General features: G+C 46.7%; 1 protein-coding gene across 1 annotated transcript in view; it reads left to right on the forward strand.

Moving 5' to 3' along the window:
• Positions 1–27,997, forward strand: part of LOC146190641 (solute carrier organic anion transporter family member 4A1-like) — an 87,318-nt gene that overhangs the window by 46,028 nt on the left and 13,293 nt on the right. Inside the window, exons 2-4 of the mRNA XM_084601012.1 lie at positions 24,514–25,465; positions 25,827–25,926; positions 26,406–26,527. Coding sequence (XP_084457138.1) covers positions 24,709–25,465; positions 25,827–25,926; positions 26,406–26,527 — 979 coding nt within the window. The 5' untranslated portion in view covers positions 24,514–24,708. The remainder of the gene's footprint in view (positions 1–24,513; positions 25,466–25,826; positions 25,927–26,405; positions 26,528–27,997) is intronic.

Genomic DNA, 27,997 nt, shown 5'->3' on the forward strand with positions numbered 1-27,997 from the left:
TTGACACGGTAGTCTGTAACCCCTATGTGATATTCAACACTTTGCAGCCTCTCATGGCATTATGTACGGACTTAACTTCGGACCGCTTGAACGCGGCCTCTACCGCACGCCACAATAAACTTGGCAAGAAAATTGTTTCAGCTCAAGTTGTATATATTTAAAACTCAGCGCCACAACTGTAAGCTTTCTCCGTTGTTTACGCGCGTAGCGCGGCTAGCTTGGCTCTGGCGTGCTTTTCCGGGGCGATATATTTCAAGGCGCTCCATCTGATACCCGCGATTTATCAAGAGGCTGCTTTGAATTGCAAATGCCACGCCAAGCGCGCAAAGTGCAGCGCTCATGAAGCTCGCTTTCAACGCCGCTGACGTTGAAATTGAGAAACCGCGCTCGAGTTCGTTCTTTGCCTTGGCCTCTGCGCTTCTCGGCCATCCATCGGCCGTCACTCGCCAAGCACCGTAAGTGGAGGCGGCTGCTCCATCAATTTGCACGCCGCTTGACCGCCGTAAGTCTGGGTGACGGGCGTTCAGCACGGGTTGCAATGCAGGCCTCGGGTTCCGGATAAAGTTACTTTAAATGCGAAAAAGTAGAAAAACGGCCTCTTTGGAGAGAGAGCGGCTGAGGCGAGCTTTCGGCACAGGCCACAGAGGCGTGTCCCAGCTGTTTAAGATAATAACGAGCGTATAATATTTTTAGCGGGAACTGTTATTTGTCCGGTGGTTCAATAAACGTGGTCTAAGAATCAGAACGAGGACGCTAGTTCGATACCTCTGCCTCTTGGGGCGATCGCACGTAGAGGGAAATGCGACCAAGAATGTTTTCGCGTGGAGGACATTTCTGCGGGAGGTAAATGAGTCCATATGGTCAAGACTGTACTATATCAACTCTTTATCGCGGCACATATCTTACCACACTGCTGCTTTGGAGCGGGAAAGCTCATAACCCAATTAGTGAAATAATTCCTTCTGTAGGTCGCGAGTTTTATTCCGGCCGTAATTTGACGGAGGCTAAATGTAAGTTTCTTGACGGGCTAGTTGGTTCATATCTAACTTGTATTACAGCGCGAACCACAAGAAGGGACGACGACAGACAGAGTGAAAAGAGCGCTCTTTTCACTCTGTCTGTCGTCGTCCCTTCTTGTGGTTCGCGCTGTAATACAAGCTAAATGTAAGACTTGCCATATGCTGTGAAATATCATCTGACGTTAAAGAAGAAATAAATAATTTATCTGCAGACCTCCACTGTAACGTCCCTCATGACGCACGGGCAGCGACGTCGCTTTCGGCAAAGCGCAAAATTTACATTTTACGTTTGCTGCTGCTTGCGACATTAATGTGAAAATGGCACGTCAATAAACCACCGATGTAATTAGCCCAGGTAAGCGCAAGCTTTGTTTGACTAGTTGGGAGTATACTATCGTGGCTTGGTCTTGAATTTGGTTGGATTAAAATTATTTTACATGGGACAGCACTGGCCGTTGCATTCTGCCAAACGCCAGCGCCGTCGTCGGTACCGCCCCCCCCCCCCCCCCCAGAAGCAAACGACTGCGCCACGGCCGGACTCGAGTGGTTGCGGCGGCGGCTGCGGCGGCCACGATGTCACGTGCGCCCACCCTCATCAGTTCAGTTCAGTTCAGGCGTTCAGTCGTGTCCGACTCTTCGTGACCCTATGGACCATGTCACGCCACGCTTTCCGGTCTCTCACTATCTTCTTAACATCACATAGCTTCATCTGCAATGCCTCGAGAATGCCGTCTAACCATCGCGTTCGCTGCCTACCCCTTCTCCGGCGACCCTCAACCTTTCCCAACATCAAATCTTTCTCCAGCGACTCCTCTCTTCTCATCAGATGACCAAAGTAGCTGAGCTTTAACTTTAGAATTTGACCCTCCAATGAGCAGTCAGGGTTTATGGTCGACAATATCGACTGATTTGATCTTCTGGCAGTCCAAGGAACTCTTAAGAGTCTTCGCCAGCACCACAATTCAAACGCGTCAATTCTTCGGCGGTCAGCCTTTTTCACAGTCCAACTCTCGCATCCATACATCACAACTGGAAAGACCATAGCACGGGTTATACGGATCTTGGTTGGCAGACTAATGTCTCTGCTCTTTACTAGGCGGTCAAGGCTAACCATTGCTCTCTTTCCCAGAAGCAGGCGTCTCCTAATTTCATGGCTGCAGTCTCCTTCCGAGGTAATCTTGGCGCCCAAGAACAGAAAATCTGTCACAGCTTCCACTTCTTGTCCATTGATGCTCCAAGACTTGATAGGGCAAGACGCCATGATCTTCGTCTTTTTAATGTTCAGTTTAAGACCAAACTTCTCACTCTCTTCTTGTACGCGCATCAGAAGTCTCTTGAGTTCCACTTCACTTTCTGCCATTAAAGTGGTATCATCCGCATATCTAAGGTTGTTGATACGTTTTCCAGCAATCTTCACTCCAGCTGAAGACTCGTCCAGACCGGCCTTCCTCATGATGCACTCTGCATATAGGTTAAATAGGCAGGGCGACAGTATGCAGCCTTGCCTCACCCCTTTCTCAATCGGAAACCAATCAGTAAGACCATGCCCAGTTCTGACTGTGGCCTCTTGCCCTTCATAAAGGTTCTTGAGGAGACAGATGAGGTGAATTGGAACTCCCATCTCTTGGAGAGCTTGCCACAATCTGCTGTGATCTACGCAGTCAAACGCTTTCGCATAATCAATAAAGCAGAAGTAAATGGGTTTCTGGAACTCTCTTGCTTTTTCCATGATCCAGCGAAGGTTGGCAATTTGGTCTCTAGTTCCTCTGCCCTTGCGAAACCCAGCTTGCACGTCCGGAAGCTCCCGATCCACATACTGCTGCAGCCTACCTTGCAGGATTTTTAACATCACCTTGCTAGCATGCGAAATAAGCGCGATCGTGCGGTAGTTGGAACAATCTTTGGCACTGCCTTTCTTTGGAATGGGGATGTAAACTGACCTCCTCCAATCCTGTGGCCACTGCAGGGTTGTCCAAATCTTTTGACATAATGTATGCAGTGTGTTAACAGCGTCGTGGCTGAGGTTTTGAAGCAACTCAGCTGGAATACCATCAATTCCGCTAGCTTTGTTCTTAGCAAGGCTGGCTAAGGCCCATTCAACTTCACTCTTCAGGATGCCCGGCTCGAGATCAGTAATCACAACCGTCCTATGTTGGGTTTGCACATCCGGGTCCTTCTTGTACAGTTCTTCTGTGTATTCCTGCCACCTCTTCTTTATCTCTGAGGCTTCAGTGAGGTCCTTGCCTCGTTTGTCCTTTATCACGCCCAGCTTAGCACAGAAGCTTCCTTTGATATCTTTGATTTTCTTATACAGAGCTCTTGTGTTCCTTAATTGGCTGTTGTCCTCAACTGCTTGACACTGTATGTTCAGGAAGGCATTCTTATCTCTCCTTGCTATTTTCTGAAAATCCGCATTGAGAACCTTGTATCTTTCTCTTTCCCCCATACCTTTTGCCATCCTCCTTTCCTCAGCTATTTGCAAAGCCTCTTCAGATAACCAGTTTGCTTTTTTGCATTTCTTTTGCTTTGGAACTATCTTAGTAGCAACTTCTTGTATTATATCACGAACATCAGTCCACATCTCTTCGGGCTCTTTGTCTTCTAGATCTAATTCTTGAAATCGATTCCTCACTTCCACAGCATATTCTAATGGAATCTGATCCAGATCATACCTGAAAGGCCTTCTAGTTTTCTGCGTTTTCCTCAATCGAAGCTTAATTTTGGCAACAAGAAGCTGATGATCGGTGCCACAATCGGCCCCAGGCCTTGTTTTTACTGCTTGTATAGCGCTTCTCCATCTCTGCCGGCAAATAATATAATCGATCTGATTCCTGTACAGACCGTCCGGTGAAATCCATGTGTACAGGCGCCTCTTGTGCTGTTGAAAATGAGTATTCGCTATGGTCAGGTTGTTTTCTTGACAGAACTCTACTAGCCTCTGCCCAGCTTCATTTGGCTCACCAAGACCGAACTTGCCTGTAATTCCGGATATTTCTTCACTCCCGACCTTAGCATTCCAGTCTCCTATGAGAAAAACGACGTCTGATGATGGGGTGCGGTCTAAAAGGCATTGTAGGTCCGCATAAAATCTTTCAACGTCAGCTTCTTCAGCAACAGTGGTCGGTGCATAGACTTGGATAACTGTTATGTTGAAAGGGTGACCTTGGATCCGAAGTGAAATCATTCGGTCGTTTTTGGGGTTGTACCCTAGCACTGCTTTGCCCATTCTTCTGTTTACTATGAGAGCGACCCCATTTCTTCTCTTGGATTCGTGCCCACAATAAAAGACATAATGGTCGCCGGAGTTAAATTCTCCCATTCCGGTCCACTTGAGCTCGCTGATACCCAAGATATCAATGTTCAATCTGTCCATTTCTCGCTTGACGATATCCAGTTTACCTTGCGTCATAGATCTTACATTCCATGTTGCTATGTGATATATCTCCTTGCAACATCGGACTTTCCGGTCGCTTCCCGACACATCCACAACTGAGCGTCCTTTTGGCTTTAGCCCAGCCGCTTCATTCGTCCTGGAGCTACTAGGAATCGCCCTTTGTTCATCCCCAGTAACATGTGGGACGCCTTCCAACCTGGGGGGCTCATCTTCCGGCGCCATATCGATAATGGTATTGTGACTGGCCATAGGGTTTTCTTGGCAGGAAATACTGGAGTGGGTTGCCATTACCTTCTCCAGTGAATCACATTTTGTCAGAACTCTCTGCCGTGACCTGTCTATCTTGGGTGGCCCTACACAGCAGAGCTCACGACTTCATCGAGTTTCGCAAGCCCCTCCGCCACGACAAGGCAGTGATCCATGAAGGGGCCACCCTCATCAGTGCCACCCATTTCCACCCTACAGACAACGCAGCTTCGGCACGTCAGTCGTCCATCAATTTTTAAACATATTTAGTACTCGCCAGTCTGTGGTTCTGGCCTGAAGAAACCTGAATTCGGATAGTTTAGACTGCCAGACGTCATCTCATCGATGAAGTAAACTTTGAGGAGCTTTGTGCTTACAGTCATAACAGTTGCCACAGACGACGATCATTGAAAAGCAACAAAGGAAACGCACATGGCAGCTGTTGTTCACTCGATCTCTTTTCGCAGCGAGCAAGTTCTATAACATTTTCTGGTGTCACTTGTCATATATGAGCATGCAATGATACATCGAAGCCAAGAACTCCTGGAAAGAAGGCAATACTTTCGTCTCAGAAAGGCGGGGCAAAGAAACCGCTGTTTCCGAATAGGTCAGCCAGAGTGCAGGGGAAACCTCACGTGCAGACTCTGAGGTCCGCGCTCAAGCACTCGCCTAGCAGCACTCCGTCTGATCGGTGTCCTCCCGCGCCTTCTTTCGCCCAGCGTATCGTTGTCTCGGAAACCGTCGCTAAATCGTCCGGTATACGCTCTTTACGTGACCGCGGTAGCCCCTGTCCAGGTTTCTCCCTTTTTCCTTTCATTGCTTCTGTTTTTTTTTCCCCTCCTTCGTTCTTCGTGTTTTCCTTGCTTTCTTTCCGACAGTCACGTGCGTCGTAGCGGGACGCTGCGCCAGATATATATCTTCTCGCAGCTGTTGTTGCTGCAGGAATCCGCGCTGTGGATTCTAGCGCAAATAAATGGCAAAGTGAATGCTTGTGTGTATACGCGTCTCCTAGCGCCGGAACCGTGCTCGGAGGGTGAGCAATGCGCACCCATCGGCGTCAGCACCGTAATTTTCCTGGTATAATGAGCGCGTACGAAGTGCTGTCCGATCTGAATTAAGTGCGAGTCCGGAATGCGCGGCTTTGGTATTGCTATACTGTTGCTGATTGCTTATTCATCCACACGCGGACTCGTGCTTCGAGAGAATTGTATGAGCGCTTTTAGTCATAAGTGACCTTATTCAGCATTCCGGAATGCAAAGCAATCGCTACGCTTCGTTTACTTCAGGTTTTCATCTGCGTGCTTCGTCCTGAGGCCTAAATTGCGCTATCGTTCTCTCTGAAAATTCTCTGAAAATAATACCATTCTGTGGTGGTAAACGAAAGATATAACGCAGGGCGATGGCGTCAACACAAGCATTCTTCTTTTTTTCGTTTTTTTTTTTTTTTTCGTGAATGCATCTTCAATATCACCTCAGAGTAACACATAGAGTAAATGAAACTCAGGATGTGAGTAGGTATGCAGGTTAAAGCCTTCGGCTGTTTCTTCACTGACGACTGCTAACATTAAATGTGAAAACCCTGAACCTCCCCACGGGAATAGCACTGACGATATCAATTCTTGGGGGACAGGTGCTTGTTCATGGATATGTTTGGCTCAGTATTTTCTCGTGCTAGAGAGAGAAGAAAAAAAATGCAAACTCGCTAAGTGCCGTTTCACCTGGCCCTGCTTCAAAGCTATACGTCGGCAAACACGGTACAGTTCCGACTGCCCTCCCATATCTCACATTCTCTTTCTTCACGGTAGGCGACTCTTATCTTTCAATCTCTCATGGTCGTAACAGCGGGTATCCGCAACTGGACGTGCGTGTCCTGTCTTTCTACCCCCACCCCCTCCTGTTTTTCCTTTTTTTTTTTTCTCTCTAATTCTTTGGGACGGCTGCTGGGCCTGCATACTACACTGTTTCCACCAGTAGCGCCAGGAGCGGTAGCAGCGCCGCATCCGGGCGATTCAACCGATGTTGGCGTGGTGCGCTTGGCGTTGCCGCCGACACCTTGAGGCCCCTCCTCATCGCCTTCTCGCGGCCCCCGTCCTACACCCGCCACTCTTTCGGGTCCTTCCCTCTCATCCTTGGTAGACTCCGTTTGTTTGTTTCCGACGGTACGCGCTCTGAATTCCTGCGGGACCGTTCGCGGCGGGATGACTCGGTTGCTCGGGCGCCGCTCGGCTGATCCATCACTGTCTCCTCCTCTTCCTCCTGGCCTCCATTCTATTCCGTCAGAGCGCGTTTTCTCTTTGTTCGCATTCCCCTTTTATTGTTTCTTTTTTCTCCAATTTTGGTGCAGTCGGATTGCATGCTAGAGAGAGAGAACGGTGTATAGCTTTGCTGTTCAGGTGTACAGTGCCTAGCTTCTTTAAACTTCCCCGGTTGGAAAGCCGGGATGGGGGGAGTAGAGTGAAATTTGCGCTGCGTGCGTCTTTCATCTCGGCTTCCGTTTTTGGTCATCAAAGTGAGTGGCAGAGTTGGGGGCGGTGCTTTTACTTTCGTTTATATACTGTGACAGCAGGCGATCCCTTATTGGCTCAGAAACCCGGAGGGACGCAGACCCGTGTGAGCTGCACCATCGTCGTGACCGATGATGGTGACGAAATGCTGGTGGGGAATGTGTGCATTCTGGCTAAACGAGCGTGAGCTTCTGCTCCGCATTTGTCAGGTTTATGGTCATTCGCATGTCTTCTCCTTTATGGTACCATGCAATGAAAAGTTATCCGATGATTCTGGTACTTTTCGTTGCCACATATTGATCGATTATTCTGCTGCCTGGCAGATGTTTGGTTAGTTGCACTAAAATTTAGTGTTCGCTGTAGTGCACGAAAAATGTTACCTTTAAATGTTTATTTATTTATGACTGCTAAAAGCCACCAGGGATTGTCCTCCTCGGTCCTTGCTGGATGTCTTTTCAAATCAAACATAGTCAATCCTTTGCTGAAAATAATTATTTGTTCGTATACAATAAAAACATTGCACCATAGCAGGAGCGCTCATCGTCACAAATGAAAGGGGTGTCTCCAACTTTGTTGTAAGTGTGCGTAGCTATTGGTAAAGCAATACCTTTGCGTTGGAGTGCTCTGTACGGTTACTTTTAATCGCAGTTATTAATAGTTATAATTTCTGTAGATGCGTCCTAGTACCACGTCATGTACCTCTGTGTTTGGTATCGGTCTATTGACAGCACAAATATCTTTAAGCGTATACCATTCGACTATTTCCTCATTTTCCATTCTGGTATAGCTTTCGTTCGGTGCTGTTTATTTTAACCTTGAAAAGGTGTCTTTTTTCCTGTAGCTGTCTTGTGTGGCCAATAAAACGTAGACTCAGGTGACATGAAGTTGCGAAGCGTACCAGGAAAATCACGCATTTGCATGGTGCATCGACTTTGTAGGTTAGGCGCTGGCCAAGATCTAGACAAGGAAGTTATTCTATAGGAGATGTGTCATTAGCCGCAACCGATCTGCTAGCGCATACATATTGAAATTCGTTTGACCTTCCGACATTTTGCGTGGTAAAATCAGCGTTTTTAACAGCACGCTAGACAATCAGGATGTCCAGCTAACCGCCACAACTGACACTTCGTCGTAATTAGAGCACCGTGCCCCGTCACTAAATCAAAATAACTCCATCTCATCTGCGTTACACATGAGACGTCCATACTACGGTTCCTTTTGACACAAAGAGAGGTTTTAAAGTGGTCTTGCATGCCTGGGAGAGTCGAGTGAAAAATACGTCAAAATAGTGTGACTTATCTGTTTCAGGACCAGGTTCCATTCGACGCAAAACCCATTCTTTGTTTTTTCATTGATTTATCTTCCCGGTGTGAGCGTTTGTTCAGCCACGCTTCCCCAAAGACACCTGGTGGTGACACGACTCGTTTTATCATTTTTTTTTTTTCATACTGCGAACAGAGCAAACGTACTGAGCTCTTGAAAAATGTTTACGAGCATCCTCATAGAACAGCTGAGGCATCCAACTGGAAACGGAGTTGGGAGACGACGCAGCCTTCCGTCTTGCTGAGGTCGGTCAGCGAGCTACAGGCGAAGGCGGCTTCGTGGCGCGAAAAGACCCGGATTGTCACCGTGTGTCTCGCGGCTTTATTTTTCTTCCGCTCTCGGTATTGGCACAGAGGGAACTGGGAGGCAGGGAGCGACAGCGTGCACATTGGAGAGCCGGAGCCCATCCCCCTTTTATCCTGACCCCCACCTTCTCTATCCCTCCCCCTTCCCGTTTTGCGTATATAGCTTGAGTCAACCGGGGTCCAGGGTGGTCGGTCCATTAGGCCGATGGCTTCTGAGGAGCGCTACCGCACGGTAGCACGCTCAGAATGAAAGCGTTTCTCTCCTCTTCTTTTCTTCATCCTCCTCCTCTGTTTATTTTATATATACCGAAGGGAACTTCCGGCGATGGGCAGAGGAAATTATTTTTATTGCCCGCCCGCCACTTTGAGTCTGTCGGCGTTCAGCACGTGCTGAGACTGCGCAAATGTAACACTATTGGAAGCGGGGATAGGAGCGTGCAGAGAAACTGTCAAACCGGAACGAAAAGAAAATGCAAATAAAGCGGGTTAACACACATTTCGAAAACAAGTATACTGCGTGTAGCCTCCCCCCCCCCCCCCCCCCCCCCTTTTTTTTTAATAATGCGCTGAAGTCTAGAGAGAGCTGAATGTTGTTTGTTTTTTTGTTTTTTTTTTTTTTAATTTCTTGTGGTATCTTGTATGGTAGAAACTCGTGTATAGTAGACATAATGTGTGCTTGTGGGAGAGGGAGGGGGGGGGGGGTAGTCTAAAGCTAGAACAGCCTATTTTCACGAATTGCGAAAACTCGGGTTCCTTCTTGCTGGGCAAGCCGCGAGTGACTGGGGTGATTTTCCTTCGTGGTCATCACCGGTACCTGCATTATCTGAGCAGTTGGCTCAAGCAGCGAACAGTATAGTGGGGTACCCATGTGTAAACTGCTGCTGTAGGCTGCTATGGTTGATTACATTTGGTATTTCGTTGTAAGATTTGTTTCTTTGCTTTATATGATGATATGGTGAGGCTCTTAGCGTATGCATGCGAAATGAGGGAATAAATAAGTTAGAATCGGGGCACCTAAGTCAACTGTTTCACCTGTCTATGTTTTCCGCAGAGTAGCTTACCAATGCAAGCCAAAACCTCGCAACCTTGTTTGGCATTAGTCGTCTCTGCCATTCGTCTCTGTCCACGCATGTTTTATGGTATCGCCTCTAATTGAGCTCGGAGGATGCCAGACTTGCTTCTTTTCAAGGAGATAACAAAAGAGAGACTCCGTATGAACAAAAAAAAAAAAATGTTGCCTGTTTTACGTCTGTTTTCGAACGTCAAAAGCCTCGACTTCGGTTTGTTGTTGAGGGAACGAGAGATGCTGAGTTTTAAACATCTGACAACCCGGATAATTGGTTTAAGCACGAAATATTGCATGCAACAGAAATCGAGGGTTGCTGAGCTCGGTAGGGATGCTTAGCAGGCGCAGGCCGTTCTCGCTTGCAGCCGTGTACGTGTATATATGACATATACTGCGCTCGTAAATTAACGCGAACCAATTCGAAAGGTTTCGCGTTGCATGGCGGGACGCCGCCTGAAGGGGATTTCCGAACGCGTGAAGCAGTAATACATCCAAGGGGGAACCGGTTCTGGATGGCAAGTATGATCTATTTCTCTGTTCCACCGCCTCTGCTATGCTCACGGTTCACGAAGGGTTCACGAGATCTATGACTCTTTCACTGCGCGCCATTGTTGTACTTTGTCGAAGACGCGGAGGCAACCTGCTATCCTCGCGCTTGGAGAGGGGGGGGGGGGGGGGGGACAACTTGGCGTGTTATTATCGAGTTCAACTGTTCCACTTCATTGCCCTAATTTGAAAGTTGTGTTGAGTTGGGTTGGGTTCTTTGGCGCATAAGCAGCTCAGGCTATCATGCGCCAAGAGCAAGGTTAATTTGTTTTGTGAATTTGAATGTATCGTATATTGTTCTATAAAATCACGACGTACCTGGCGCTTATTCTGCAAAAATTCAGAGACGCTGGACCTCGTTCTCGCATATAAAACACGTGATGCTGTCATATTGAGATCAAAGAACACACACTGCATTTTTCTAACACATCACAGTAAGGTAGCCTAAGAGCGCCAGCATTGTAGGCTTACAACAGTAGTGTCGTTTTCCTCCCAAATATTTTATATTATTTCGTAAATAATGTGTGTATGTAAGGTTCTACTTAGGTTGAGAACAACGCAGAGAGCTATGGAACGGAAAGTGGTAGGTGTAACATTGAGAGATAGAAAGCGTGCAGAGTGGATCAGATAAATAACTCTATTTAATTATATTCTAGTGGAAATCAAGAAGAAATGGGTATGGGCAGGGCATGTATTGCGAAGAGAGGATAACAGATGGTCGCTTAGGGTAACAAACTGGATTCCAAAGGAAGGAAAGCGTATCAGGGGGCGGCAGGAAGTTAGGTGGGCAGATGAGGTTAAGAAGTTCGCAGGGGTGAAGTGGAGGCAGCTAGCACAGAACCGGGTTAATTGGAGAAATATGGGAGAGGTCTTCGCCCTGCAGTGGGTGTAATCTGGATGATGATGATGTATATACTATACGTGAACAAGCTATGGCGCATTTCCGTTGTTAGCTGCCCTGTTTTGTTTGCCTGTTAGTCCCACCGCAATCTGCGCTGGAACTGACAAAAGTTTTGTAGTTGAACTGTGAAAGAAGTAATATGCGACTGCTGGACGTCTGCAACATGGGACGCTTAAAAAAAAAGCCTCAGTGATCCAATCCTGTTGCTTTTGTGGTTTATTTGGTTATTCCCACGCATTTCTGGGAATGACACCCATGGAAGGGGTCCGCCGGTTTCCTCAACTGTCGAGTAAAGGCCACTAGTATAATTGTTCCGAAAGAATTCTTCCCCGCGAATTTCTAATCGCCAACAAAAACCCCGACGCGCGGTGGCGGAAGGGAGCCGGCGTCGGTCGCTGCAGGGTACTCGCGTGCACCGGCTCGCCAAAGCGATTCCGGTTTATAGCGAAGCCGGTTATCGCTTAAGGAAGTTCATGACCTTCAGTCTGAGCGGTGGTATCGGTCCATGGGACGTTCCATATAGGTGAAAGCTCTCCAGTTGTTCTTGCCTGTGCGTTAACTTCGGGCGGGCACTAAAGGTGCACTGCATGTCGGCCGGCGTTCAAGCTTGCTGTGCGCAGAGAACGAGTTTGAGTACGCCATTAAAGATATGGCAGTCACGAAGCGCACTTTGCGGAAATGTGACGGCAAATTTTGAAAGATAAGATAGAGAAGCGGGCCCGGTTTACGCTGAGGGCCGACTATTAAAAAAAAATAATTGTGATCGGTACCTCACAAAATGCGTGGTTGTCGAATTAACGTTTTGTGAGGGCACCCTGGTTTAGTAATGTCATTGCGGTTGTCACTTCGTCTTATCAGCGAAGATACTGTCCTTCATTGTTGACTATTCAGTCTTCACCAAAGAGCGTCTTTGTTTGACGCGCCTGCTAGAATCCGGCAGTAATACGTTATCTTGAGGCAAATGTTGATGATATCACCCTAGGTTTATTTCTATGCCAAGTTCCGAGTCGACAAAATCGGCTGCGCCTTACCTGCCGTTATGCAGGAGAATAAAAAGATAAGAGCGCTTATCTGTCATCTGTCTATACGTGGGGCGCATGGTAAAGCATGTTGCGATGGACGACTTTGTTGCGAGGGGAATCATTTAATGGCGCAGAGCGCCTGTCCTGCGTTAATTTCTATCGGCGATACCTGCGGAAGGGTCCATAAAAGCGGAGCTATTGGGTGCCGGAGAGGTTACTGACCTAACCTGAGCGCTGTCGGTTACTTCATGTCGTTTAGGTATACTACAGCGTTGCACCGTTGTGCCTTCCTCCCGTCTGCTCAATCAGCTGCTGCCGACGCTGCCTTCACGGCGTCCAATCAAGCCTACGAATGTGATTACTTCTCCGCATGACGCGGACGCCTCTTGTCCATCCAAAACCCCAGGAAGGCGGTCTGATGGAGTGTGCGGGATCTAATATATCTCCAAGCGATTCTGTTAGCCACGTTTGTCGTGTCTTTCGGTTGCACGTGCGGTTTTGTTTTGCTTGCTGATGATGATTCCGGGGAAACCGTGGCAGAGAGGCCCTTTGCGACGAAGAGCATCGAAGAGTATGGAAGCAATTGCTGACGGCACTGCCTCGGCGGGGTGCGACGTCATCCACACACCCCTCCGCAACACTTTGTATACGACATCGTTGACAAGTCTACAAAAGCATCGTCGACCCATAATGAGATTGTATGTCGCTCCAGAAATCCTACGCTTCCCATCTCGACAGCAGGTTGAATACAGTGGAGCGCGGTTGTCGGGGTCACTTTCATGTTTAAATTGCTCTGACACTGTGTTGGTCCCATGACGTGTGTTGACACGAGGTCATTGCCGTCAAAAAGCAGCTGGCAGCACTGTAGTGTGGATTAGCATTTTTCTTTAATTTGAACTTTTATTTTTGCTTCTCACTTGCTGCTAGCTCTTTTTTTTTTTCTTTTTTCTTATTTGGGAGAGAAGGGTGTTTAGCGGTCTATAGGGCGTAATTTTACTGGCTGGCGCATATCTCAGAATACAAGTCACGTTTCGCATAAATTTCATCCGAGCGTCGAACAGAGCTTGAAATTTCCGCGCAAAGTGATCACTGAAGCTTCGCGCGAAATACTTTCCCGGGATGAAATATCGGCAACTAAATGGTATAAAATCCTACATCCAATAGAAAAAAAAAAGAAAAAAAAAAGAAAAAAAAAAGACCGTTGGAATGGCGTGGCATTTGTAAACACAAAATCTACACATGCTTTCGCTTGTAAATAGGAAATAGTTGGCTATCTACGTGGTATGCATTCTAGCTATTTTCTTTCGGATATTTACCCCAGCGGACCAAGCGCCTTCAATTTTACCGTAATGAAATCTCGGGGCCCACATGGTTCCTGCGTAGATTGCCTGGGTTGATTGGATGGGATATTGCTCGCGTGCGCTCTACCGGGGCAGCACAAAGTGCTCCTCCCGTGTCCCTTTCCCTCGCCGTCTCTCGCCCGCCTGGTTCCTCTCGTATTGCGAGGAAACGTGCCTTCAGCATGCGTTGGTCCGCCGGAGTGTGCCGCGTATACAGGTAAATGTTGCAGAGATCACAGCTGCGCCTCTTCTTTGTCCGACCGGTTGCGCAGCGCGCAATAGCTTTCCTTCTGAAGTAATAGGGCAAAATGGGATGTGGTGCTTCTTAAATCCGAATCTCGACAGCGTGATATGCGTAATTCTCTACAAGAAACATTATATTTATTTATTTATTTATTTGATACATACTGCTAACCTCCTTGCGGAGGTTGTTGCAGGTTTGGGGTATAAAATGAAAGCACAAAATGACAAATGTTGACAGTCCACACTTGGTAACTTTTTACGCAATTCTATATAGCAGTGTAGATCCGTATAACTCGTGCTATGGTCTTTCCAGTTGTGATGTATGGATGCGAGAGTTGGACTGTGAAAAAGGCTGACCGCCGAAGAATTGACGCGTTTGAATTGTGGTGCTGGCAAAGACTCTTGAGAGTTCCTTGGTCTGCCAGAAGATCAAATCAGTCGATATTGTCGACCATAAACCCTGACTGCTCATTGGAGGGTCAAATTCTAAAGTTAAAGCTCAGCTACTTTGGTCATCTGATGAGAAGAGAGGAGTCGCTGGAGAAAGATTTCATGTTGGGAAAGGTTGAGGGTCGCCGGAGAAGGGGTAGGCAGCGAACGCGATGGTTAGATGGCATCCTCGAGGCACTGCAGATGAAGTTATGTGATGTTAGGAAGATAGTGAGAGACCGGAAAGCGTGGCGTGACATGGTCCGTAGGGTCACGAAGAGTCGGACACGACTGAACGACTGAACTGAACTGATATAGCAGTGTGGAACAAGAAATAGAAAAGAGAAGTATATGATACAATACAATACAATACAATATGGTACAATACAATCACCCTTAAGGCGAGAATGAACAAGGAGAGCAAATGTTGAACGACACTTTTCTGCACTGCTGTATATAAAAAGTATCGAGTGGCTTATAATTTACTGTCTTTAGTTAGGCCTGGCTTGCTATCAGCAAACTAGGTTTCCAGTGTTTGGACTATATAAATAGTATTTATTCTAGCTTTTGTTTTGTCCTCAAGATGATTAAAAAGTTATACAATAATGCCCCAATATGGCGCTGCTAGTTAAGACCGACGCAGTCATCGATTCCAGGCCTACTTAACGTGCGCCAATGATCGCGATGCACGAGACAGTCGCACTATGTTGTGCTTCCGAGAAATCTGGCCGTTGCGGTGCGGCACCGAAACCGCGATAGCTTGTTTTGCGGGTGCACAATTCTACGACCAATTTGCTGCCGAAAGGAATACTGAGAATATATAGCAGTGACAATAGGTCACGGCTCCTCATGTTACATACTAGCGTATGTAATAAGTTGCTCGGATATAAGATCTGCCGACAATGACGTGTACAGTCTATAATCTTAAGCTTTGGCCCGCTCTCCTATGTGTACAGGACAGGGGCACAGCCACTGGTTAGATCACTGATAAAAAAAGTCCGTTGAGCCACAAGCTCTGCCGTGTAGTGCGTACCGCTTGCGGTTGAATGTATTTTTCTTTGCCCGTAGTTTCGTCGTGCAATAACTTTTGTAACGTTTGCTGGGAACTAATCTGTTTAGGAGGACGATGTATGGGCGAATTTTTGGAAGACTTGGTTGTTTTCGATCGTATGTCACCAGCAAACCGTGCCGGCAAGAGAGACTTACACACTCAGCTGTTTCAACACGAATGCACGAAGGGTTCATGTGTCGGGAGCCGCAACGCTCGGAAAACGACCCTGAGTTTATCGCACGCCGTGTCGATATCTCGAGTAGGTTTACTTTCCTTGTGCTTGTCAGCATGGCAGTCGTTTGCTGCAGTATTGTCTTGCGAGCGACTGGTGATAGCAGTTCGGGGTAGGGGGAGTTCCCGCGACATCGCCCTAAACAGAGGCAGTCATTTCTGTATTGAGTAAGCAAAGATCAGGTGATGTGTAAGAATGCACAGAATGCACGGAGTTCGCGTAGTAGGCTTGTACTTATCTGCCCCTTTTATCGTTAGCAGTCGAGGTATTCCAATGTAGATAGCTCTGTTTTTTCAGCAAATGCTGTTTGAGCACTCAAGTGCAAGGCGCAGGAACCTTACACTTCACAAATTAAGGCAACTAAACTAGAACGTTGTGTCCGCCCTGTTCGTGTCACTAATGACAAGCGAGATATCACAATGTTTGTAAGACAACACAGAGTTCGAAATATGTATATTCCTCGGCGCATAAAATAGGAGCATGGGTAAGAGTAACTTTCAACCACCCCAAACTTTCTTATTTCTTTTTTTTTTTTTAGATATTTCTTGAAGTTGTGTTCGTTATTCCGTCTCTCACACTCTCTGCTAGAGCCGCCTTAAGGAATTCGTTTGGTAGCTCCTTATAGATTTTAAATTTTGTCAACTGTGGATCCTTATCTAGAGAGAAACTATAGTACTGATAAAAGCTCTGTTGCTATGCTAATACTGTTTCTGTACGCGACTCTTTCAAACGTTCGGATTTCGCCCTAGGTTATAATTAAGCTCTGAATATAACTTTAAGGTCTCGTTCGTCCGATTTTAGTTGCAGAAATTTTGCTCTCAGAAACCTGAACTTCAAAACAATCATTGAGGTGAGGTTCAGCTTTCTGAGCGCCACCTTTCATTACAGATTGTTTTGAATTTCGAGATGGAAGAATTACCAGACCACATTTTCTTCATTACTTGTTTTTATGCGATTTCGATTGTTTGATTTCTGAACTGCAGAAAATTGTTCAGATGACAGCAATACGATCTCCTATCGTGAGTGGCCGTCGGAAATTAATCACAAGGTACAAAAAAAAAAAACGCCTAGGTTCGGTTTAGATGAAACATTCGACTAGAGCGATCCTATTTTAAACAAAACCCTCTCCTTGTTTAGGAAGCAATGACGTTATCATAATGTTTGTTTGTTTTTTCATCTCTTTCCCATTACTATCTTCACGATGGCGTCCCTACAATTTCTATCCTTCTTTTCTTTATCTTCCGCAGCTCTCTCCTGGCATGGCAATCAGTTGGTTTAACCAGAGTCCTTCAATGCTTTTGAAGGACTCTGGTTTAACCTAACTTGGCTTGTCTTGGCGCCGAGGCGCTTGGGCGCTAAGTAGTTTGCAGTATAGTAGCCAAGCCAAGCAAAACAAATGCAACGCGACTATTACAACTGGCTCCAGCTACACGGCAGCTTAGGGTGGTCTCTCACTGGCGGATATTGCCGTAGATTAGGCAGCATACAGCTGTCTCATGTGTCAGTATCCGGGTGCTGTCATCAATGCACTGCCGATGTAAAGCCCCCTTTTTTTATAGACGGATAAAGTACAGGTCGTTTTAGGATGTCGTTTGGGAGTGCATCGTGGTGATCGTACACACTTCCCGACTAGTTCGAGGCACAAGCGCATTTCCTACCATGTTCATATCGGGTCCGTCTCCTGCCAACTGCTAAACATAACAACTCCGCCCCTGACAGGAAGCGCCTTCAGCGGGGACCTTTCAGCGCGCATCTTTCAGCGGCTGGTTACCGGCTTTTTTATGGGCGCACGTGCAGCGAAGACGTAAAAGCACCCTGTCTGCTGGGATGCACGTGCGGAAAAGTGCTAGGAGATGGACGATCGCCCCTTTTCTCCGCTTGTGGCCGCTTTAAGCGCTCCCCCCAAAGTTCACGGCGAAAGCGTGCCTACTGGAGGAAAAGGGTCCTCCGCGTTCTTGCTGACTGCCGAAAACTCCACAACGGACTCGTCGCGGCTGAACGGGCCTCTTGTGGGGTCTCTTCTCCAAAAGCTGGCGCTGTGATAGGAGGCGAACGGTTATCCCAACACACGGGGGAGCCTCAACCCGTGGAGCTTCTCCTATATAGTAGGTATAAGATGAGAAGTGAGATAGAGCACGTCTGCAGTAACGCCGAATCCGGTTCCCAATCAAGAATAAAAAAAAAAAAAAAGTCTGAGTAATGGGCTTATATGTGTACTACCTGGAAGGCAGTCGTGTGACATTGGAAGATTTTCAGCGCTTTCGTGCACCAAATGTATTTTCAGCAACGTAAAGGACTGCGCCTTGCGCTGCTGGTACCGTTAATGAATGAGCACTGCGTTAATTTTGTTAGATTCTGCAGTTTCGCGTGTCCTTGCAATGACAGACTATCGTGTACGTGCCGCATTCCGCGAACGGAGCTCATCCCGAAACACTTGCACTAGCCAAAGCCCATCTTCGTGCTACTGCATTCTTTATTTTTAATTTTTTCACTTGCCAGCTTCTCCATACGCAAATGCATATATTCGACGAATGGGAGAAAAAGGTCTAGTTGTATTAAATGCGCGGATAGCGCAAGCGCGCCCGCCTCGCATAATATATATATATATATATATATATATATATATATATATATATATATATATATATATATATATATATATATACAATTGAAAGAGAAATGAAATGAGAGACTCGTGATTGATAGAGTTTAAAGGATCTGACAGTCCACGAGTCCAAGGCAAACGTTGGGGATTTTTTTTCTTCATGTTTTGTTGTTCGTATTTAACAAGAATTAGTCTTATGATGATTATCGGCATAAAGAATATTGAATGCAAAGCGGAAGAAAAAACAACGCGCCGATATATATATATATATATATATATATATATATATATATATATATATATATATATATATATATATATAATATGAGGCACTTTTAGACAAGGTAAATTCACAAGTATGAAATTATGTTTCGGTTTACTTCTTTCAGTTCCTTTTATCAGGGCTCCCTGCTTGATAAACCGCGATTCTTACTGGGCGCTGTTTACATCAAGGAATACATATCGGGCAGCTGGTTTATTTTCACGAGGCCAGATGCCTGAAAGAAGTACTTTTCTTAGCGTTCACTTTGATCCAGTATAGGCACACAGGCAGGCCGGATGCTTCCAAGACGGGTTGGCATCGAACCATCATCCTTACTGTGCTCGGGATAACTTTCTTAGTCTTTCAAGAAGCCTTCCTTTCTCGAATGTATCTAGCCATAAACACAGTCCTGCACAGTCCTGGACGCAGAACAAACGCTGACGGCCGCCGTCCCAGTTTCTCAGAGAAGCCGTAAGATAAAACTAGCGGCGGCAACAGATGGGAAGCTATCGACCCTGACAGCATACATTTTATTTTGTTCTGCAGCACTACCGACAACGGAAAGTCAGTGGCGCTGATAAATGGACGCAATATCCCATCTTCACTGTTGGCAGCAAGAGGCTCCCCTCTCTGGCTCGAATCGATTGAAAACGGCCCCACATGTGCACATAGAAAGAGAAGAACTAAACACATAGAAAGGCGTAAAAGGAAGAGACAAACACTTGCTTCACTTGCTCGCTCATTTGCTCGAGAAAGCAAGTGAAGTGACGCGGAATGAACAGAAGCGTACGGCCTTATGACTTCTTTCCCGTTGATTTCTCACGTCGCAGCTGTTCGGCACAACGTGGCGCACAACTCGTACGTGACAGCCGTTACGAAGCGCCAATGACTGGGCGGCCGCGGATATATGAAGGTGGCGCCGCGGACCCGTTTGGTGGCAGTCAACATCCCATCACCGCAGTACACAGGTCTCGAGTTTGACGACTTGAGCGATATTGGCATCATTATCGAAATAATATTTGCGCTATGAATGAAATAAATCACCGTTAGACCGACTTTTCCTGAGCGCTGAAAGTCTGCAACGTTGCTTGAAGACAGCTGAGTTCAGGAAGTTGTACATCCTGTCTGGTTGCAAGCGCAGTCGGGACGCTAACCTTTATCGGTTTTATTGATTGCATATGAATACTAGTCACGAATAGAGTGCTGAAAGAGCATCATTTAGACACTAATAACTTGTTTCGTATCGTAATTAATCGTCGGAGGCTGATCGAAGGCATGATTGCAAGCAGAATTCAAGTATTTTCTTTTTTCCACCGAGCCTCACCAGGAAGACAATACGTGTAGTGTTCAAAAAGTTTTGGCTTTTTACTAGCAGGAATGGTTCGTTTATTTTTTCTTCCGTTTCCTGTGCAGTATGGTTTAGAAAAGTCAAGGTTTGCCGGCCATGTTTTCTGTCGTTTTAGCGGAACACTCTGATCCCTGTCGCTGAACGGATGATAAAATATCTCCTAAATGTATGCATAGCGAGGCCAGCTCAGCTCCTAATGAAACCGAGGAGTCAGTTTCGGACCGGCTGTCTGCATGCGCTACGTCAGCAAGCTTTCCCGCTTGGCAGTTCCTTGGACTTCCAATATAGACAATAGGAACAGCTGTTAATATATATTTAACATTTGCTTGGTAGGTTTCCAGACTATTGGTATCATGATGCTCATGTGTGTAATAGTTTCAGCAGAATTCTAGTAATAATTTATCTTGCTGTGTAGATTTATTAGCACAGTGATGGCACAATACTACGCAAAAGCCGCTAGTTGAGGCCGTCGGATCTGCAATTCCTGAACCACTAGACTCGTTCACCAAAACAAAGTAGTGATGTATTTGGCTTTGCGTCGTCACTGGCCAGTAGTTCTGGCGATAAACTGCGAGCAAGTACTAGGCGCGGCTTCTGTTGTCACGATTATGTTTTATTTTTACGAAACGGTAGAGCAGGCTTGTATGTTTCGTGGTGAACAATGCACGAAAGCACTTTCCGATGGGATCAAACATAATCTTCCGATTTATGGCGTACAGCGCGTATCAGCCAACAGGATGCCACTAAATTTATAGCGAGGCCTGTGAATTGTCTGTATTGGAAGACGTTTACAATAGCTTAGCTCTTAGACTCCATGTGCAGCTGGTGAAATAGGTGACTAGATTTAAAAGCGCTGCTGGCACATGTACTCTACGGTTCGTAGAGATTCCGGAGCGCCCATGAGTCTTTCCAATGCTTGTCTTTCTCTGCAGCCGGAAAATTTGGCCTCCTGTTCTGAAGCGTTGGGTTATCTTGCTATCGCCCTGCAGGGGGTATCTGCTATCGATGTGTACTGTGCGACACCACGGACTGAAACACTAGTGCATAACCACAGTGAAAACAGTTTAATCAACACACACTATCAATGCAATCGCATCACACAGTGTAATCGAGAGCCAAAAATATATGTATCCCTCCCCCCTCCTCCCCGAAAGCCTGTGAGCCAGGTGGGACCACGAAAATAATATTCGCAAGATTAAGTGCAAGACTAATTACTTGACATTCTCCTTTACTTCCTAAAACAATCACGGAAAGCATAACGCGCTTCCAGCGCATGTGGCGGGCGCCAGCAAGAACACCTTTCTTTGTTCAGTTAGTGAGATCTAATTCCACTGTAGTTTTGTTTGTTTCTGTTTCCGCTCACGAAATCTGTTTGCTCTTGTACTGCTTTTTATGTTGTATTTGTATATCCTGATGCTATCTGTGAAGTCCACTCCCCTGCTGTAATGCCTGTCACTGCAGGGTACATTGTAAATAAATAAATAAAACGACGCCCGAAAATGCAACAAATACTTTCAGGAGACATAATCCAAAACGTGATAAGAGTCGAAACAGAAGGCGGTGAAACTAAATTATACTGTGTACCAAGCCACGTAGGAATCAGCGGTAACGACCGAGCTCATGTATGTGCTGTAGCCGCCCGCAATGTCAAAACATTAAAAATGAATATAGCACGTAAAGATACAATGTGATTTGCACAGAGAAAACTCAGGAACATGGCAGACATCATGGATAATAAGTGAATAACAAGCTACACATAGTGAAGATGCAATGAACGATGAATGAAAAACATGCAGTCATCAACAGCGTTGGTTATATATACCTTTATGTCGCCTTCGTATCAGACACAAACTGAACACGAAAATTCTTTCTTGCAAAAAACACACACAAAAAAGAAAGAAAGCAAAAGCCTACATGTTAGCTTTGCGAAGAGGTGGCCACAAGCCACATTCAGTCTCCTGAATTAAACTTGAGAAGCTAACCAAAAAGCACTTCCTACAATTTTGCGACGAGTACAAATCATTACACAATCGCTTAGTCTTGGGACAAAATTCACTAACCGGAATGACTTCTGTGTTTCGTTCTTAAAAGATGCAAACCTTCTAGACCCATTAGTTTTTGAAAATTACCTTTGCCTTAGCTGCTATGTGCTATAAAACTCGACACAATCCCATCTCAACATCGGCGGAGATCACGTGTGTCCATCACTTCATCGCTAACTTGTTTCTGAAACGTAACCTGCGTGTGAGCCTTAGCACATGTTCATTGTGAGCCTTGGGAGGTTGATATTGATGTTGTCTGACTTCTGCTGATAATGGTATTTATGTCTGCATTAGCGGCAAGGAGATATGCATCGTCTGCAGGATTGAAACGCGTGGTTTTACATCTTGCTTTATCAATGCGAAAATGTGATCGCCTTAAACCCTCGCTGGTGCCTCCGCGTACGGTTGAAAAGGTACCTTGGTTTGCGACGGTGCAGATTATAGGAGTTGTTGAATTGTGGTTAACATAACGTACATCGCTCATCTCTTACTGCTTCTCTTCTGTCGGCCTTCGTACCAGTTCAAGGCTTGGCGGGTGGTGGCATTTTGCGCTTGTCGAACCTAGTCGGTCCCTCGTACGGGCGGATTACCTTTAGCGTGTATTTTAGATTCCGAAATGCCTAGACATAATTTCCAATTAGAAGCTGGAACTAGCCCCTCGTCGCACTGGTGTGTAGAAGGGTAGGTTGCGTGTATCGTCGCCGTTTAATGCGAGAACATTTTTTGTCTCATGATTGGCGTGGACAGGAATTGTGGACGGTGTGTGTCGTCATGAATTCTAAATAGAGAAAAAGGCATTGCCACACTGGGTTTCGAGCTCTCGTCAGAACGAACAAACCAGCTTCCCTGGCCCAGGCACGAAATCACTATCTCCGCAGCCGATCACGCCTCGTTTAAAACTGAAACGCACTCTCGCGCGGCGTAGTGCCTTCGTCAAGTTTCATCTGTGCTACGCCTTCATTTAGTCTTGGTAAATAGGCCATACACGTGCGCCATCTGTCTTGCACCTAAGGAGACTTAAGATTACCTCTGAAAGTTTTCGTTTGAGCCCGTGCTTCCAAAGTTCCATCGGCTCTTTCTTCAGTTCCACAGGGTCTTCCTGTGGTGGCCGTCACAGTTCTAATATTGTGGCTCGAGCATGTAAGAATTCATTGAACGTTTGTCTGGTAGGTCCTGCCGCAGACACGAACACACGACCTGCATCGGATGCGCTGCACCTGGCGTACTGCACATAAACTTTATTTGATCATGATTTTCGTTCGCCGCTCTTCATCCAGCATACGAGCGGATGTGTGCTTGGTCAAGTACGCTATTCGTTTTAGAATAAACGCCTCAAAAGTTGCTTCTGCTCACCCTACCTTTCAACAGGGCTTCGCCTCACTACCTCTAGTAGTAGCAGCGGATGAAATTACTTCGTTGCCATGAGTGTATTCGCGGCCGATGCGAGCTTTGCATGAGCAACAGATTTAAACTACCATCGCTCCTTGTTTTTACTTCAGTGGGCGTCATACATCCATTATAAGGAGAATGCTTAAACCCGAGTTAATCCCCCACGCTGCGGCTTCACCACGTGCAAACAGGTTTTGCGGAGCGGTTGTGGGATGCCGGGGACGTGTGCGTGCCCGCATAGCCTCTACATCGCTGTCAGTCGAGAGACAGCCTGCCGAAGGCATCGAAGGAACGTCCGTGTCGTCTCTGTGTACTGCTTATTCTTTGTTTAAACGTCAGTGCCTTTTTTTGCTACCAGTAATCCTACGTGATAATCTCCGGGCGTCCACGTGGCGGCCGGAATGTCAAGGGAGAGGCAAGTAATTACTCTGGCTGTGAACTACGTACCCTCATCATTGCCGCTTCCCATTCCCCTCCTCTATTGACGCTGGGAGATAAATACCATGGATTACTGCCAGACGGCGCTGCTGGCTTTCATTACATCGTTTACTCTGTGGCTTAGCGCACACGGCCAGCATGCATCTGCGTTGTCTCCGTTGTGCCATTCTCTGGGAAGGCCTGTTGAGATATTGTATTTTGGAGCATTTTTTATTCACTGGTTACTTTTTGTGATTCGCCTCTCACGTTGCTGTTTTCATTTCTCTGGTTAATCTTTATGCGTGCTGCCGGCCGGTTTCTTGAAGACACGCGGAATGGGCGTCGCTTTACATGTAAATGACCACCAGCGACAGTTTCTCTTGCCACCTTCACGGGGAGAGAAGCGCGTAGGAATATAGGAAATTGATCTAGCAAGCTTTAGTTTGCGGCCCCCGAACTACTTACTGCTCGTCACGATTAATCTCGTGCCTCGAGAATATGCGCATAACTTAGCGATATATTGTTTCAATCAGTTTACTCTTGACCCCGCAGTCATGCCAGATTGGCAAAGTAGCTGTATGCTTTTTTCGACCTCTTCCAATTCATGGGTCTATTAAGCGGACCAATTTGATAAAATGCGCTAGTAAATTTTTCCAAGATGAAAGGAGCGCCACACATAATGCTTTGATTTTGCAAAGTTCGCCGTATTCATTTTTGAATCTGCTTTTATTTGTTCGCGTTCTGCATGATGAATTCAAAGTAAATTAGGCGCGGTGACGAGCGTACACTATCGCTGTTCTTAAGAAACAAAATCTTGCTGAATTCGCAGGAGGACCAACTCGAAGATCGCCGCAGTGAAGGACGGTAGGCCGGGGGAGACCACTGCAGAGCAGGATCCGCTTCACGTTTTATGTGGTGCGCAGTACCTATTGTTTAGCAGACTGCATACGACGCAACAGTAAACCTCAATTTCGCCTACCACCTTACTGCCGAGCGCGCAGTCTCCAGCCCTACAAATTCAGCCATGACGCTCATCAGCGGAGACAGGCAGCGGTTCCCGCGGGACGACAGCGTCTCTAGTCTCGGCACCATGACCAACTCGCAAAGCAATGAACCTCTGGTAGTCGGAAAACCTCCCGTCATTCCAGACGCAGTGGGTCTGCCCGACACTGCGGTGTATCCTAGAGGAATCACCACGGACTATGACGAAGACGCAGGCGGGACCTGCGGCTGGGGTTGCCTGAGGCCGAGCTGGCTCCAGCGGTTCCGCACACCTCCGTGGGTGCTATTTTTTCTGTGCTGGGCGGGATTTCTACAGGGACTCATTGTGAATGGCTTCGTCAACGTGGTCATCACCACCATCGAGCGGCGCTTCCAGCTACGCAGCTCCGAGAGCGGGCTAATAGCCAGCGGGTACGACATCGCGTCCTTCCTACTCCTGGCGCCCATCAGCTACTTTGGCGGCACCCGTAGCAAGCCGCTGTTCGTTGGCGTCGGCTGCCTCGTTCTGGGCCTCGGCGCCTTCGTCTTCTCGTTGCCGCACTTCTTGGCCGGCACGTATGCCTTCAGCACCGACGATGACCGCGAGAGCCTATGCCGCCTTGCAGTCAACGCCACCCAGGGCTTCTGCGGGAGCAGAGAGGTGGGGTCCGTGAACCAGTACAAGTACATGTTCCTGGCGGGACAGATGCTGCACGGCGCTGGGGCGACACCTTTCTTCACGCTCGGCTGTACTTACCTGGACGAGATTGTGTCCACAAAGATGTCTTCTGTGTACATTGGTACGTTACCGGCGACGCTTCCTTGAAGATGGGAATTTATGCGTGGTACAAGCGTTGCATATTTTAAGTTGCCTAGAAAAAGAAAGACGAGATGAAACAAAATTAGAAGACAGGTCGAAGCGCAATATCCGGCCCGATTTTTTTAGGCGCCTTAAAGAAACTGATTCGAAACCAACAATTCCAACAGCAAGTTCTTTTTAACAAAATGAGTTTTAAGTTTATAAGTTTTAGTTTCGCACCCTGTGAGCGATAACTGTTCGCTTTTTAAGAGTGTAAATTACGCTCGAGTATAACAGGTGACTTGACAGCCTTGCCTTCGCCCTTTTTACCTGTTGAACTAATTTTCTTCCTCTTCTCATAGGCATTTTTTACACCATGGCGATCATTGGCCCTGCACTTGGCTACATTCTAGGAGGCCAATTTCTGAAGATCTACACCGACCTCTCCGTAGACGCTTCAGCGTGAGTTTCCAGCTCTTGCCGTGCGCGGCTTGCTTCAGTGTCGGCGTCTTTAATGATTCGCCACTTTCAGAACCCTTATTTCGTAAAACTCGCGTCAGAAAGCGCGGCTTTCACCTTGCTGACGGTGCAGCGGCTGCCAGTGAACCTGATGGGTTAAATGGGGTGGCCTGCATTGCATTATGTCTGGCTAAATGTTATTCCGCCGTTTTTCCTGTCACAAGCTGCTACAAGAAGCCTGTTTTGAGTTCCATGAGGGCCTGAGATGTGAATGTGGGCAGGTCTTTCTTACCTGTTTGTCGTTTTCCATTTATTTCAGCTTTTCGGGCCTCCAATTATGTCATCACAGGCGGTTCTGTGCACTTGTTTGCGATTGCTTAAAAAAGAACCCTTCATGCAATTTTAGCTCCAGTTTACCTGTACAAACCAGCAGTGACAACTTTCTATCTCTTCCCCCCCTCCCCCTTTTTTCTTCCAAACAGCTTAGGCTTGACGCCCTCCAGTGGTGTCTGGGTAGGAGCCTGGTGGATTGGCTTCGTGGTGTCCTCCGTGACGGCTGTCGTTGCTGCCATCCCCATTAGTGCCTTCCCCAAAGTCCTTCCAGGTAAACAAGGCTCGTCACAAAAGCCTATAAGCTTGTGCATACTGCTGTGCATTTTGCATGCCTATATCGTAGCTCTTGGACGCAGAATGGGCGGGAAAATTAGGGGTGTATAGACACACCCGTGAAAGATGCTAACAGACATTGAAAGCGAAGAAAGCATAGGCTAATAATTGTTATATAGCCCCACGGACCGACTGTAATGGGTTGTTTTTATTCTTTAGTTGAATTATATTTCATCTAAAAATTATTGCAGTAGAAATTTCTCACTTTATATAATTCCAATGTTACAAATTTCTTGCGCTCTCTTCACTTTTGATTAATTGTCTTCTATCGTATGTATACCGTAGGTAGCGCTTTTGCGCAAAAATCTAGACCACAGTTGGTTTATCTTATACAAAGTTGTGCGTAGATCCCTGGTTGAAATTTACGCTTCATCGAAGAATTACTACGCTTTACGCCACTGCTGAACCACATACTTAATGGACACTGCATAAACCTGATCAGCAGGCCACGAACCTGATTAAATCACTCAGTTGGCGTTGGATATTCGTGTGAGTTGTCGAGAAGGACATTAGATGTAAAGTCAACTAATGTTAAGCGATTTTGTGCATTAATGTATTTCATATCACAGTATGCAGCTGACACATGACCGAATTAATTGGAGGCATATGGGAGAGCCATTTCCCTGCAGTGGTTACAGTCAGGCTGCTGATGATAATGATGCTGGTGATTTATATGACGCGGCGGGATTTTAATCAAAACATCGGACTCATCATTAAGTGGTAGAAGCGGTTTTTCGTTGTTGCCTTCGTTTTGTGCTACCTGAGTTAAGACTATTACCAGCACCTTAAAAGATTTGCCAGTGCTTATATGTGGTGCAATAGCGCAGTGCTTCTTGATCGCTAGTGCAAGCTGACATCGAAGATGCCGAGGGATTACTCTAATGACACACAACGCATGTAAGCATACAGACACTCAGATACGTGCGCACGCACGCATGCGCGTACATCGCACGCATACGCACACATGTATGCATGCACATCGCAGGCGCGCACACGTAGGCAGGCACATAACACACACAGACAAGTACGCATGCACGTACACACACAAAAAATTACGCACGCACTTAACACACACACACACACACACACACACACACACACACACACACACACACACACACACACACACACACACACACACACACACACACACACACACACACACACACACACACACACACACACACACACACACACACACACACACACACACACACACACACACACACACACACAAGCAGAGAGAGAGAGAGAGAGGAATTATAGGAATGCACATCCCATGTTTTTAAGGATGTCACAGCTTAGGAAATGCTGACTGTCGGGCTGCAATCACATCATCGTGTATTCATCGTTGGAAACGTGATATTTTTTTGTGCCTCAGTGACGTACAGTTTTGCAGGAGGCTGCT

This window comes from Amblyomma maculatum, chromosome 4 (assembly GCF_055883805.1).
Source record: "Amblyomma maculatum isolate TAMU_Amacu chromosome 4, ASM5588380v1, whole genome shotgun sequence".
NCBI lineage: Eukaryota > Metazoa > Arthropoda > Arachnida > Ixodida > Ixodidae > Amblyomma > Amblyomma maculatum.